Source organism: Microtus pennsylvanicus, chromosome 1 (genome assembly GCF_037038515.1).
Source record: "Microtus pennsylvanicus isolate mMicPen1 chromosome 1, mMicPen1.hap1, whole genome shotgun sequence".
Classification (NCBI taxonomy): domain Eukaryota; kingdom Metazoa; phylum Chordata; class Mammalia; order Rodentia; family Cricetidae; genus Microtus; species Microtus pennsylvanicus.
In genome coordinates, this window is record NC_134579.1 from 139,721,092 (window position 1) to 139,735,655 (window position 14,564).

General features: G+C 56.0%; 1 protein-coding gene across 1 annotated transcript; it reads left to right on the forward strand.

Annotated features, from left to right (window-relative positions):
* Positions 1 to 9,722: 9,722 nt before the first annotated feature.
* Positions 9,723 to 14,455, forward strand: Erfl (ETS repressor factor like). The gene is made up of 5 exons (XM_075958481.1): positions 9,723 to 9,802; positions 12,218 to 12,452; positions 12,683 to 12,878; positions 12,990 to 13,107; positions 13,697 to 14,455. Exons 1-5 carry the CDS (start codon positions 9,736 to 9,738, stop codon positions 14,140 to 14,142), a joined length of 1,062 nt encoding a protein of 353 aa, XP_075814596.1. The 5' UTR covers positions 9,723 to 9,735; the 3' UTR covers positions 14,143 to 14,455.
* The last annotated feature ends 109 nt before the right edge of the window (positions 14,456 to 14,564 follow it).

A 14,564-nucleotide genomic window follows, 5' to 3' on the forward strand; every position in this document is an offset into this window, starting at 1 on the left:
CATCTGAAGGACCAAACCCTTCAGATCCTATCTTGTCTCTAGTGCGGTCCATCCCAAAAGCACCTGTCCCTTCTCATAGCCCACCTCTACCTAGCTAGCTCCTTAGGGAACGTGCTGACGTTCTTGCTGCTTGAGAGCGATGCCTGTAGCCTTTGCTAACCAAATGTGATAGCTGTGCCTGGCCACCTGCATACCTGCTCCCTACACAATAGAGACCTCCTCTTAAGCAAGGCCTGGCGACACAGGCCTGTCATCCCATCTGCTTCTGAGGCTAAGGCAGGAAGGTCAGAGTTCAACCTGTCTTTGTGAGGCTCTCACATAAAAAAGTTAAAAAGTGGGTTTGGGGTGTATCTCAGTGGTAGAGCAGTTGCCTTACATGAATAAATAAAACCCTCCGTTCCACTTCAGACACTGGGGATACTTATTAATTTTGAGACAAGGTCTCTGTACATAGCCTTGACTGTCCTGGAACTCACTCTGTAGGCCAGGTTGGTCTCAAACTCACCTGCCTCTGCCTTCCCAGTCCTGGGATTAAAGGGGTGTATTCTAAGTGTCCCGGCGATGTTGTCACTGCTGAATGTCATAGCCAACTTTGAGCAGCACCTATTCACACACACACACACACACACACACACACACACACACACCCAGGGACCCATCCTCCCCATGTTGGTGATGATGCCGACGGCACTGACGACAGCTGATTCTAAAACCATCTCTGTGACAGGGCATGCTCCACGGTCACACTCATCCTCACGGGGACCATTCTAAAGCAGGTGTTCGACTCAGGTCCCCATTTTATAGAAAAACAAACTGAACTCAAAGAGGAGAAATCCTTTCTCCGAGGTCCAGAAACTGGGCATTGTGGGAGAACTGAGTCAGACCACAGGCATGTTACTTCCCAGCCAAACAGGCTTTCTTGCCCCCCCCCCCATAGCTGCCCAAGCAACCTTCCTCTGCAGACACACCTGTCCATCACATCACTAAGAACTTTCCGGGCTTCCCTCTTGCCGTCAGGAGTGCCCAGCCCTCTGCCACACTTGGCTGTCACAGATACTGACTCCTGGGACCGAAGCTGCTCCCAACATTCCCAGACACCCCACCCCTCTCCACAGGGTCCTCTGGCTTCACCTGCTTTTGCCCCTGCCACCCTCTCCCTGGGCCTGCCTGTCTCTGTTTCATGTTTCCCTGCGTCTCTTTTAGTGTTTTCCTTGACACTCTTTTTTCCCCTGTGATTTGGGGGTGTAACCGAGTCCTGGGCTATGCACGACAGGAAAGAACTCTACCAGTGACCTATACCCCAGCACCTTCCATTGCCTTTGATGATATAGCTCAAACTGACCTTGACCTGACTGGCAGCCAGCCTCTGCCTCCCAGATGCTGGGATCACAGGTGAACACCAGCAAGTCTGGCTTCCAGCCCTTTTCAGGTTTTCCACAGACCCTTGCTCGGTTGTTCAGGCTGTCTTTGAACTCGCTCTGTAGCCCAAGCAGGCCTCCTGCCTCAGCCTTCCAAGCATCCCGGACTCCAGGTGTCTAGTGCCTGGCTTAGCTCCGTGTCTCTTTGCACACCCGAGTCTCTCTGTTTCTCTGTGTCTTCTACTGTCTGCCTCTGCCTCTTATCATCGTTGTTCCTAGTGCTCCCCTTTGACAGTAGAGAAACTGGGGCCTTGAAATCATCCCAACCTGCCTTCAAGTCCAGGCTTCGTCACTCATCCTTGTTGGACTATGTCCAAGTTAGCTTTCCCTGTCCAAGCCTCAGTTTTCACATCTGTGAAATGGGCTTCACAGCAGTTCTCTCTCTACAGGTGGTGGTAAGATGGTACTGAGGGAAACGACAAGGCCAGGGTTATGTAGGGGTTAGACTCTTCCCTCTGCATCCTCTCCAGTCCTGTCTCTTATCCAGGGCAACCGCATGGCCTGGCCAACAGTGAGGAGTGTATGCATAGCGAGGAGACTGGACCAAAAGGTGGGCAGAGGCGTCCCAGCCGGCAAGGCATGGGCATGGGACTGGTGCGGAGCTGGGGACAGGGATCGATCCGCCTCGGCGGCAGTGCTAGGGCCAGGATTGCGTCTTGTCACAATAATTTATTGCTCTCATCCCGTCTGATCGATGGCGCTGAATTAGCACCGCGTCTGATGCCCCTGGAGCCCCGAGCCTCCCCCAGCCTGGCCGGACCCTGCCCCTTATGGGATCCCCATGTCAGCCCAGCTCCCAGCACCCAGCCCCTCTGCTGGCCCAGGGCACTTCTGGTCCCGCCCACTGTCCCCAACCCCATTTCTCTGTTCCTGACTTCCAGTCACCCACTTCTCCCCATCTTGTTCTGGTCTCCCTGTCTCTGGGTTCTCTTGTCCCAGTCCCTCCAGCTCTTTACTATGTCCCAATGTCCCATCTAGGGTCCTTTCCTGACTTTGTCCCCTCATCTCCTGTCTCCCTGATTCCCTGCTGTACGTGTTGTGTGCATCTGTCTTCACCAGACCCTGCAAGAGAACACACCACCACATCAGTACTGTTCTAGAAAACTCTCTGACAACATCACAGTTGTTTTACCACCTATCAGGGCCCTGTCTACAATGCGGGGGCGGGGGGGGGGTGTGAACACCAACAAGTCTACTCTGGAAAGCTAACAGGACCCCTGGGGATGAGGCCAGGGATGGAGCTGGCAAGAGGTCAGGATTTCTGATAGGTAAGGTGAAGACAGGGGTAGGTAGGCACCAGGACAGGGACAGTAGAATATCTAAGCTGGAGGTGGGACGTGGGACAGACCAGGTAGAAGTGAGGAGGTGTGAGGGACCTCAGGGAACAGCAGTGCTCCAGCCTGTGCTGGTCAAGGCACCGAGAAAGGAGCCATGAGTCCACACTGGGTGGGGGGCACACGGGGGGGTCCTCTGGCTGTCATACTGTGGGACACACGGGGGGGTCATCGCAGGGCTGGTGTCCTCTGGCTGTCACACTGGGTGGGGGACACACAGAGGGGTCATCGCAGGGCGGGTGGTCCTCTGGCTGTCTCAGCCCTGGTCTCCCTCATTCACTCTCTTGCCTCTGCCCTAATCCCTCAATTTTCCGCATCTCTGCCCCCTCCTGTTTCCTCTCTCACCCAGGTTCTCTGGTGCCCCAGCTCTCAACTCTCTAATTTGCTTCATCTCAGCCCCTCCCCATTCATTCCCTCTTCCAGAATCTCTTTGATTCAGTCTCTCCTATCTCTCAGTCTCTGTGGTTCCCGCTTCCTCTTTCTAGCCTAGCCTGGGCCAGTCCACTTAATTTGTCCTGTATCTCTTGCTCTGTCTCTGGTCTCACTGCCCCTGTTGGCCCTTCCCCTCTTTCTGTGACCCTCGGTGTCCATTTCCAGCCCCCAGCCTCTTCCATGGCTCAGGGTCTCTGTGAGGAATAGCCTAGGCTGGGCTGCCTGCATCTCCACTTCCTTCCCCTCCCCCAGCACTGTTTGGTAGGCGGGGTGCGTGGCACTGCGGCTCCCACCTCCCTGGGGACTCTCCCTCAACACTACCCCCACTGACATCGTTCTGAATGCTGGCTGCAGCCCCAGGGACATCTATTCTGAGACTGGGGCTCCAGGAGAGAGACAGAGACCCAAAGAGACAAGCATGGCTCCAGAGAGAGAGAGAGAGAGAGAGAGAGAGAGAGAGAGAGAGAGAGAGAGAGAGAGAGAGAGAGATGACTAGGTGGGGTGTGAGTCTCCATTCCTGCCCTTCCAGGCACTGGGCTCCTCTGCCCCTTGCCTGGTATGTCCTGACCACCCCAAATCTGGTACCAGCTAGACCTCGTCCAGGCCCTGGCCCTGCCCCGCAATGAAGCCTTGTCAGAAGTCCCCTTGCGTGTGCCTGTGTGTTGCAGCACATGTAAATATGGCATGTGTCGATTGTTGTGCGTGTCCCCAGGCACAGGGATTGGGTGTGTTTGCGTGCGAGGTTGCAGGGTTGCTCAAAGCTGTGCACACTGTGTCCATGAATGTGACAGTGGGACATGTGTGGCGCCCAGCTGTGCGTGTCTAGTGTGATTGCCCAGAACTCTGGGTTGTGCTGTTTGGTGTTTCTGCATCGTGTGGCTGTGCAGGGCTGTGCAGGGCTCTGGAGTGACCAGGGCAGGACAGCCCGTCCCTGAGGGTGAGGAGGTAAGGAGACTGAGTCCAGGAGAAGCCTGGTGGGAGGGCTGCCAGGGGGGCGTTGGCAGTGGGGTTGCTGAGCATGAGGGGCCCACCAGGGAAGAGCAGCAGGGCATGGCTCTAGAGGTCCCTAGACCTGTGTCAGACCCCGGCTGTGTGGCAAATTGATTTCAGTGGGAACTGTGTCTCTGAGCCTACGTCGGTCTCTGACTGTGGATGCCGATGGTGTTCTCTGTGTGTGTTTCTCGGTGTGTGCACGCACACACAGTCATTTGGGAAGCAAAGTGTAGCAGGCTGGATAGAAGGTTGATTTGCAGCTGTGTGTGTGCATGGCCAGCCCTGAAGAATGCTAACAGCTGTGTGTGTGTGTGTGTGTGTGTGCACATGTGACCTTGTGACTGTGCATTCCTGTGTGGTTGCTGGGTGCTGCGTGTACACACGGTGTGAACTTGGGCCCACGCTGTGTGTGATGCTGTGTCTATAACGACACGTGAGAAAGTGTGTTTGGGTCACCGTGTCTGCCTCCATGTGGACCTGCGTATCATGGGTGACCCTGTATGTAGGGGTTATAGGGGATTTCAGTTCTTGCACTTCCTGTGTTTGTGTGTGTCACTAAGTAACAAAGGCTGTGTTTAATGTGTGTGGGAGGGGTCATGTGTGTGGTATCTGTGTGTAATATGGGGATAGCATGGGTGGCGTGTGGATGGGTGACGTTTGGAATATGGCATCTGTGTCTTTGTGTGGCATATAGTTTCTATGTGGTCTGCATGTGTAGTATGTGACATGTGGTATGTGCTGTTTGCATATATGTTACATGGGAATGTGGTGTGCTGTACGTAACGTATGTCGTATGTCATGTGCTGTGTGTATGGTATATAGGAGGAGTATATGGTTTCGTCTGTGGTGTGTATATGGTGTATGGTATGTGTGCAGCATGTTGTGGAGTGTATACAGACAATCTGCTGTACATGGTGTGTGATGTAGGTGTGTAACTGTGTGTACATGGCATATTGCATGTGTGTCGTGTGTATATGGTGTGTGTGATATAGAGGATGTGAACTATGGAGTGTTGGCACAGAGCCACTCCCTCCTAAGCGCCAGGCCAGAGCGTTTGGTTGATGACAGCAGGGGTGGGAATTGGGTGATATGTGAAGAAAGGGTGGCAGGTGCTGGTACGACAGCCACCTCCAGACCTCTTCTTTGCCAGGACAGCCATGGGTGTCTTGCTGTCTATGGTGGGGTAGTCCCTAAGTCTGCCTTTGTATATACCAGACATGGCTAGAACCTGGACAGATAGGTGTGTTGAGTACAGGCACCCCATTGTATGTGACTACAGGAACCACAGCCCTACACTGGGTGGGACAGGGTGTGCACTATTCATGGAGAAGGGTTCATAATCAGGGGCTAGCAGCATGTCCACGGTCTAAGGTGTGTATGGCCTGCGTGTCCGTGACCGAGCAGCGTCATTGTGCAACTGGACTGTGTGCACAGCCGTGTCCACACAGGCATGTGGTGTGAAGAAGGGTGCATGCTCCAGGGTGTGGTGTGTGTGTGTGTTGTGTATGCAGGGGCAGCGGTGGGAGAGGGGTCTTGGGCCGCGTCTCTCTCCTCTTTAGACAGAGCCCCGGAGAAGATATGAAATTTAAAAAAAAAATCAATTTTCATTCCACTTGTGCAGATTGTGTTAAGGGGAGGTGGGAATGGGGGGGGCCTGGGTGAGGGATGAAGGGGCTGGGGGCGGTGTGAGGCCTGAGGCGGCTCCCGAGGCGGCCAGCGCAGCTTAGAGAAATCAAAACAACTGGTTAAACCCCAGCCCAGGGGGGCTGGGGTGATGGGGTAAGGATGCAGAGGCAGAGAGGCCCAGAAGCCAAGAAGGACAGAGGGATGTACCCAGAGCCGGAATCACAGGTACACAGAGATGGAAACATCTAGAGACAGAGGCACACAGAGATGAGCAAGGAAAGACCCTCAGTGACAGACAGACAGAGAGACAATGAGGGGGACATGATTGAAGATTGAAGATGAGACGGTATGAGGCAAGCACACGTTTTGAACACACACACAGACCCGTAGATGGTGGCCAGATAGGCCCATGGTGGCAGCAACAGTCCGTCACCTCTCAGTGGGCACCCCCACAGAGCCAAGCTTGGCACTTAGTTCTCTCCCTGGGGTTCCCCTCTGTGCAGATCATTCTGGGGACAATGACTGTGGCTATGTGTCTGAGTTGGCCATCTGGATGCAGCCGTCTACGTCAGGGATGCTTTGTGTGTCTGTCTGCACAGGACCCAGTGTGTGTGTGTTTGACGGAGTGTCTCTGGTGCCTGTCTATGTGACCCTGTGTGTTCGTTGCTGACCTGGCTGTGCCGCTCTGTGTCTGGGTGTGTCTCTGTTTTCCCTGACACTCGATGTGTGTGACCACAGAGGGTCTCTGGTGCCTGTCTATGTGACCCTGTGTGTTCGTTGCTGACCTGGCTGTGCCGCTCTGTGTCTGGGTGTGTCTCTGTTTTCCCTGACACTGTCTATGTGTGTGACTGTGTGCCCATGATTGAAGGTCTGCGTTCCCGTATTTGTGACCACTGGTGAGTGACAGTGTGCCCATATTAATATGCGTCAGTCTAGTCAGGTCGTGTGTCTGCTACTGTTGAACATGACAATGTTGCTGCTGTGCGTAGCTTCAGTGATATGTGTGGGCTGGGCTGCATGGGTTGTGTGTGATTAGGGATGTGTGTGATTCCCTTGATCTAGACAGAGTGTGTTTTGTGTGTGATGGTGGAGTGGGGGACGTGGTAGTGTATGTGACTGTGTTGGCCTGTGTCATGTGAGCTGTGTGCTTGCAGTAGGTGTGGGTCTGTGTGATTGTGCTTGGCAAGAACAGAGGGAGGCAGCCCCTGCCCGCCCAGCCCCTCTCCAACTGGCTGCCTCACGCGCTCAGCTCACACATTCGGTGCCATGGCTGCGGGCGCTAGAGATGGGGGTGAGGGGGGTGGAGGAAGCAAAATAAAATTAAAAATTAAAGCTTGCCCGGAGTCCCCATCCGCACCGTGCCGGCCGGTGGGGAGGGGCACACGATGCGGCTGCTCCCCCTCCTCAGCCACTGGGGCTGGGGCCTTCTGTCCATCTGTCCAGTGGCTCTGCGAAGCTCCTGCCTGGTCCTATAGCCCCGGGCCGCAGGCCCTACTTCCTCCACGGGTCGATCAGCAATCAATGGGACCAGGGGGGTGCCAGGGGCATGGCGAGATCAAAGGGGTCCCAAGAGAGGGACACTGGGACTGAAGGAGAGACCTGGAGATAGAGACATGGAGATGGGGACTTCGCAAGAAACAGAGACTCAGACAGGGAGGCAGAGATGTGGAGACCCAGAAATGGAGAAAGGAGCCGCGTGGAGACTAAAGACCCAGAGACCCAGGGACAGAGAGACGTGAAGACCCTGAGAAACCCTTGTCATGGGTGGGACCCAGCTGGAGGGGCCAGCCGCGTCCTGGCGGGGGGTGGGGGTGGGGAGGTGCTGACACACACAGGACAGAGACTAAACACAGGAGATATAGAGAAAAAGTGGCGGCAGAGACTGCAACAAGGTAGAGACGTGTGTGAGAGACGACGGGGGGAGCGTGGGAGCAGGGCCCGGAGCGCCGATCCCACGGCTCCTCGTTATAACGTGTCCGGAGGAGGCGGCGGGGAGTTGAAAGCGTTGGGAAGAGAAATCAAAACCAACACGGAAATGAGAGGGGCCAATGGGGGGTGGGGGTGGGGAAGGGAGGAGGGGGGACACAGAGAGGCAGCCAGAACAGGAGGGGGGAGTTAGATGAGGGGTGAGTGTAGGGAGAGAGATAGGGAGATGGTGGAGACACACGGCAGAGATGGGATGGGCGGGGCTGAGAGGAGGAGGAGGGGGAGGTAGATGAGAGAGAGAGAGAGAGAGAGAGAGAGAGAGAGAGAGAGAGAGAGAGAGAGAGAGATGTGGGGAGGTGGATGAAGTGGGGGTGGAGAAGGAAATAGGGGTAGGGGACCAGGAGACAGCTGTGGGAGGGGGGTACAGGGGCAGAGAAACGGGGGGGGGGGAAAAGAGTTGAGGAGAGATGCAGGAAAACACTCTAGGTGGAGGGGGAGAGGAGGCCAAGTGCAGGGAGAAAATGGGGAGAGGGAAAAGCAGAGATAGAGAAGGGCTCCCAGAGAGATGGAGTATAGGAGGGATGGCCATGGGCAGGGGAGACCGCAGGAGACCCCAGGGCTGAGGTGGGGTTTATTATGGCGATATGGTAGGGGTGAGGTGTGTGGGTGTAGAACTGCAGGTGTGAGGAGACCTAGTGGGTGGGTGTCTGGGGGGGGTGCGTGGGGATCTCTGAGTGCAGGCCGGATGGCTAAAGGATGTGTCTAAGGCTATCTGCAGTGGGGGGGCAGAGGACTAAGGGTGAAGGTGTCTGAAGGGCAGACAGAGCTCACGGGGGTGGGGGGTGGGCAGTGCTAAGAAAGGGGTGAGGTATCTGAAGGAGTGGGAATTCAAGGGGTCTGTGCAGGGAGGAGGCAGATCCAAGGGGAGAGGCTGTCCTATGCAGGGGCAATGCTAGGGGAAGTGGTGTCCGAGGGCAGATACCAGTTGAGGAAGGGGTATCTAAGTGGGGATGCCAATCTGAGGGGACTGGTGTCTGAGGGAGAGTCTAGGGTGAGGACAAGGGTATCTGTGGGAGGATACCAATCTGAGTGGACAAGTGTGTGTGGTGGGGGGACTCTGCTGGGAGGGAGTATCTGAGAGGGAGGCTGGCTGGTCTTCGAAGGAATGGCTGGAGAATCTTTGAACAGCAGGTTTGAGGCAGGGGTCCATGGGTTCTGTTGATCGTCAGCTGGCTTGGGTAGCTCTGCTTTGGGAGGAAGGGAAAAGACTACTGGTCTGAGGGGAAGGGCTGGGGGGTTGGAGCTCCTAGAAGGAGTGCCTAGAGGGCCAATCTAGAGGGAAAGGATGGATGGAGAACCTTTGGTGAGCGACAGATTTGAAACGGGAGGGTCTGTGGGCTCAGAGGACAAACTAGGGGTGTGGGGGTTCGTGTCTACCTGGGGAAGAAAGGGAAGGGCTGGGTCTGCTCCTCCCTGCCAGGCTAGCAGGTACCCAGCTCTGCTCTCTCTGAGCTGGCCACTGCTGCAGCGTGAGGCACAGAGGGAGCTGCCGGGGGTCAGCCAGGTGGGGGCGAGTTTGTGTTTCTTGTGTGATCAATCTGAAGTAGCTGGAGAGAGCCACAGGCACAGGGAGACAGGAAGATCCCAAGACCCAGGGACCAACCCCTTACTCCCCCAGAGATCAGGCGGGAGGCAGGATAGCAGGAAGTGGGCCTGGGGCATCAGGGTGAGTGGAGGGTGTTGAGAGCCTGTGACTAGTGAATCCCTCACTGGGCTTGAGTGAAGAGGACCAGAGGGGGGGGGGGAGGCAAGAAGGACGGAAGGACGGACGGTGGCTCTAGTTAGGGAGCCGGGCTGCCGGAAGGGAGAGAGTGGGGACTGAGGGCAGCTGGGTGGGCTGATAGCAGGCTAGAGCCTGGGATGGGGGAGACCCGCAGCACCCGCTGGCTGACCCGGTTCTCTCTCGCTGTCCTGTCTGTCCCGGCTTCTGCAGGGCTCGCTCTGCCATGGACTGTAGCTGCGTCTCAGACCTTCTCTTCGCCCCGCCTGCCCTGCCTGCTCTCTGGACCCCTGGTAACTGTAACTGTCCTGTCCATCAGCCCTACCCCTCCCAGGGGCTGCACCCCCTCCTGTATATTCCCTTTTCCTCATCTGTCTTATGTACCTGTGAACCTGTCTGTCTGGGTCTCCATCAGTCCCCTGACCCCCTGACTACAAACCCTTTCTTGAGGAACTTGACCAGAAACTCCAGGGCCCTCTCTCTCCCTGCCACCTGCTTGCTGGGACACAAGGGTTGAGGGTCTTTTGGAGGATGGAATGAGGACCAAGGGAACTGAGATCTGGTATTTCTCTGCCATGTACACCTAGCCTGCACTTACTCAGGACCTACTGTGCTGAGGGCAGAGCCTACACCTCTAGGATAGGCACAAGGGGAAGGATTCAGCCTAAAGAGAGGATGCAAGGAGATGTGTGTGGTGCTCAGGGGAACAGGACCTGCTTGGGCATGCAGGGGTCACTAATAGGAGCGAGTCTTTGAGAAACAACCGTTTGGCTGGTTGCCGGGAATTTCATTGTGGCGTGTTTGCAGGCATCGCACTTCAGTGTTCCTGAGGGGGTCACAGAGGTCAAGTGTCTCCAGGAGGCTGTCTTTGTGTGAACTTGTGCCTGCTCCACAGACTGGACCCCGGAGGCCACAGGAGCGACTCTAGGCTCGACATCTCGGGTCATGCATGTATACATTTGGCATCTGCCGGCTCGTGTACTATGCCTCTGCCTTGGTGGGGAAAGGAGCTGTGCCTGTCTCTGGTAGTCTGGGGCATCCTCAGCAGGTAGCTGAGGTACATTTTGGAGTGTGTGGGTAGATGGCCCTGGGCCTGTATATCGGGATCTGGGCTTGGTTTTTGGGCTGTGTCTCTGTGTGCCTCCCACTGCTTGGTTCTGGGGATTGTCTGTGTCTGCTTTCTGTAGCAGGTCCCCTCTTCATTGGATCCCTTCTTGTCTTTTGGTTGTGCAAACATGTTTGTGACGCAGTGGCTTTCCCGAGGAAGGGTACTAGGAGTAAAGCTAGGCCAGTGTCCATCTAGATCATGGCATCTGAGGTGAGACTGACCCTGATTAAAATCCCTCTCCCATAGGGAGTGGCCAAGAACTGCCTGTCCTTCGGCAGCCTGGGTGGGACTCAGCTGCACCTTGCCTGCCTCTGGGACCTCAATCCAGAGAGGGCAAGGAACATCCCCCTGGCTGCACAGCACTAGATCCAAGGACACAGGTCTCCCAGCTCAACACAGTCCCTTTCATACCCCGCTCTGCTCTGCAGTGGCTTCCCCGAGCCCGCTCCCATTTCTCTTGCACTGCTCTCAGCTTGCTAGAGATCAGATTTAACCATGTGTTCACACCTGGGTCATGCCAACTCTCGCCAGGTAGGAGATGGAGGATGAGATAGGAGTTGCTGTGGACACTGGGACCCAAAGCCTTCTAGATTGGGATGACCAGGGTTGGGCAAGATCTCTGCTTGCTCCTGGCTTCTAGGGGCATATGGATAGTAGATGCTCCTTCCAGGGTGAAGTAATGCCAAGTGGGCCATGGGAGTGCTGACATACACATGCCTGGATGTGGTCATGGGAAGGGAAGCTGTTCAGTTATTACTGTTACCCTGCATGTGTCCAGCTGTCTATCTGGGGGCTTCATTGTCTATCATACCAGGTGTTAGCTGGGCTGTTGGGCTCATGTGTCTCTCTTTGTCATACACTTGTCAGGGGGGCCCAACAGAGGCCTTTAGTGAATAATGGTGATTGTTGCAATGGGTGCGCAATGCTGGGTTTGGGGTCCTTATATCTTAGGCAGCCTGTATCTATCTGGTGTTGGCCTTAGTGGCCCCAGGCAGGACTGTGGCACTTGGGTGAGACTGTGTCCTATGGGATAACATCGCAAGTGGCTGTGTGATCTGCTGTCACTATGGGAACCTATAGGTCTGTGCCTGCCTGCTCACACAACCTCACATTGGAAAGCTTGAAGATGGGCGCATGGATGTGGGAGGGGACACATTAAAGGGATATAGATACATACATGAATACAGGCTGGATGTGTGCTCCAATGGGGCCTCAAGGAATGGCCCAGTTGTGAGAGCTATCAGGACGCAGGAAGTATCAAAGGTTTCCTAACAGTGTAGCAGCGTTAAGGGTGATCACTGTGAGGGTGTGCCCTCTTGGCACCCCCACAAGACAGCCATGGATGCAGGAAATATGTCCCCCCTCAATTCCATTCTCCCTTTCCTTGGCTGAACCTGGGGCAATTGCACAAGGCGTGTTAGGAGCACAAGCCTAGGGGCTCCTTCCAGCTGTTTAGGTAACTTAGGGAGCAGACTCAAGCAGGGGAGGTCTGAAGAGTGACTCACAGGCCCCTAGAGATGCTCCTCAGAGACTGAACATCTCAGCTGCGCACCCTATCTCAGCTTCCTGGCCCTAAGGCTTCCCTGTCTTGTGTCTCTAGGGTTTGCCTTCCCAGACTGGGCCTACAAGCCGGAGTCATCCCCTGGCTCGAGGCAGATCCAGCTGTGGCACTTCATCCTGGAGCTGCTGCAGAAGGAGGAGTACCAGGGCGTCATAGCCTGGCAGGGGGACTACGGGGAATTTGTCATCAAGGACCCTGATGAGGTGGCCCGCCTATGGGGCATTCGCAAATGCAAGCCCCACATGAATTATGACAAGCTGAGCCGGGCCCTGCGGTGAGGAGGGGCTGTGGGCCAGGCTCCCATCATGCTCTCTTCTTCCTTCACTGTCCCTTCTGGTCCCCCTAAAAGGTGGGGGTGCTCTCTCTGTATCCTAGGACTGAATTTCATTGGATCCCAGTACTTGTGACTGGAAGTTGGGTGGGGTGGCAACAAGAAGAACTTGAGCCCAGCTACTGGCTCACCCTCCCTTGCCCCTCCCCAGAACCCCATCCTCTCTCCCACAGTTACTACTACAACAAGCGCATTCTCCACAAGACCAAAGGGAAGAGGTTCACATACAAATTCAACTTCAGCAAAGTTGTGCTTGTCAATTATCCGCTGCTGGACATGGCTGCTGCTGCTACTGGCTCCCCACTCTTGTTGACGCCTGGACCCTTTGGGGGGGCACCTGGGCCAGATGCTCCACCCCTGACCCCTGAGGTGAGTTTGGATACTGGCATCTTAGGGTTGGATCTTAGTGGGGTGTCCCCTACAACATGACTCTCCCCACAGAGGGCTAAGCAGTACCGCCTTCCCTACTCTCCTCTCTAGACCCTGCAGAACCTGTTCTCTACCCCACGCCTAGGAGAGCCAGGGGGCCGGACACCCCTATTCTCCCCAGAGACTGATAAACTACGTTTGGATGGTCCCTTCCCATTCCTGGGTTCTGGTAAGGGCCTGGGGTTAGGGGTGGGAATCTGCTCACATGGAAAAAGAGGACTACAGGGGACGAGACAGAGGGATGCTCAGGCTGGGGTGTCTATGGAGTTTCTGTGTGGTTGCATGTGTTTAAAGGCCAGGGCAGGGGGTGACAATGTAGCTCAGAGCTTATACAAAGCCTCAGGTTACCACCGCTGAAGCAGCTGGGTGTGGTGCACACACCAGCAACCCAGAGGCTAGGGGCACCGGAACTGGAAGGTCAAGGTCAGTGTCAAGCTGGACTACACAGAACCCAGCATTCAGGAGGCTGAGGCAGGCAGATCACAAGCTGGAAGCCAACTTGGCTTACATAATTGGAACATAATTGGAACATCTCACAACACCAATCAAGGCAGAGACGCTGCTGCTGAGCAGCTTGCGAGGGAGCTGGCTACTTGGCAGGGTTTTGGAGGGAGGCAAGTTAAAGGAATAGGTAGAAGAATGGAGAGATGAAATGGAGGAGGGGGGAGCCCGAGTGGAAGTACACTGGGGAGGTCCACCCTGGTGCAAGCTGGTCCCCAGTGGGCCAGCCTGACTTGTTGCCTATGTCATCCCCCCAGGTGCCACCGGCTACTCCAAGCCCCCCAGCCTGTTGGGTCCTTACGGCCGCACCTTCCCTGAGTACCCCTGGAACTTTAACCCATACCTCACAGGCCCCTTCCCCAAGTTGCCCACCTCTCTCTACCCACCTCACTTCTACCCTAACCCTTTGGGCTCCCTGGGCCACTTGCCCTCTGCAGGAGCAGGGGGAGGTCCCATGGCTGCACCCCTGCTTGCTGCAACAGGGGAGGGCCTGGGCCCTGAGCGCCCCTCGGGGCTGGCAGTGGCCCCTCATCTGGCACTGCCGGGGGCGGGAGGTCCAGAGGCCACACAAGGTGGGAAGGAGGACAGCGACTCTGAGCTGGAGATCACCGACGTCAGCGGCTGCAGCTCTGACAGTGAAGGCGATGAGGGTCTACCCGTGTCCCCCAAGACCAAGACAGGCAAAGGGGGGAGCGGCAGCTGAGTGGGTGCAGGGTGGATTCCGCTGGTGACCAGGGCAGTCTGCTCTGCCCTTAACACCAGCCCAAGGCCCAGGACCAGCCCTTGGCACCTCCTGGCCATCTCCAAAACCTGAGTGGAGGTCACACCTTCTCCACAGAGTGGAAAGGGACATGATGGCCTCCAGTCTCCCCCAGGTTCCAATTTGAGGGGGAAAACCAACTGGCCCCACTCTCAAAGTGCAATATGGCGCCCAGCCTCCCCGACCTCCTATGTGCTGTGACCTGCGTGTTTGTGTGGCAGTGTCCCCAATCCAGTGCCGGCCCCCTCTTGAAATTCTCCCATACAGGTCCCCCTGGGGACAGGGAGCTCAGAGCAATAACCCCGCCTCCAACCCCCGCCCAGGAGGGGCCCCCTCCCCAGTGGCTCCCCTTGAAACCCCACAGC

Bases quoted from the DNA above. Each gene is read 5' to 3' on its own strand.
- Erfl (XM_075958481.1), top strand. From the start codon at position 9,736: ATGGACTGTAGCTGCGTCTCAGACCTTCTCTTCGCCCCGCCTGCCCTG. The intron at 12,453-12,682 runs GTGAGGAGGGGC...TCTCTCCCACAG, and splicing joins AAGCTGAGCCGGGCCCTGCG to TTACTACTACAACAAGCGCA. The intron at 13,108-13,696 runs GTAAGGGCCTGG...TCATCCCCCCAG, and splicing joins CTTCCCATTCCTGGGTTCTG to GTGCCACCGGCTACTCCAAG.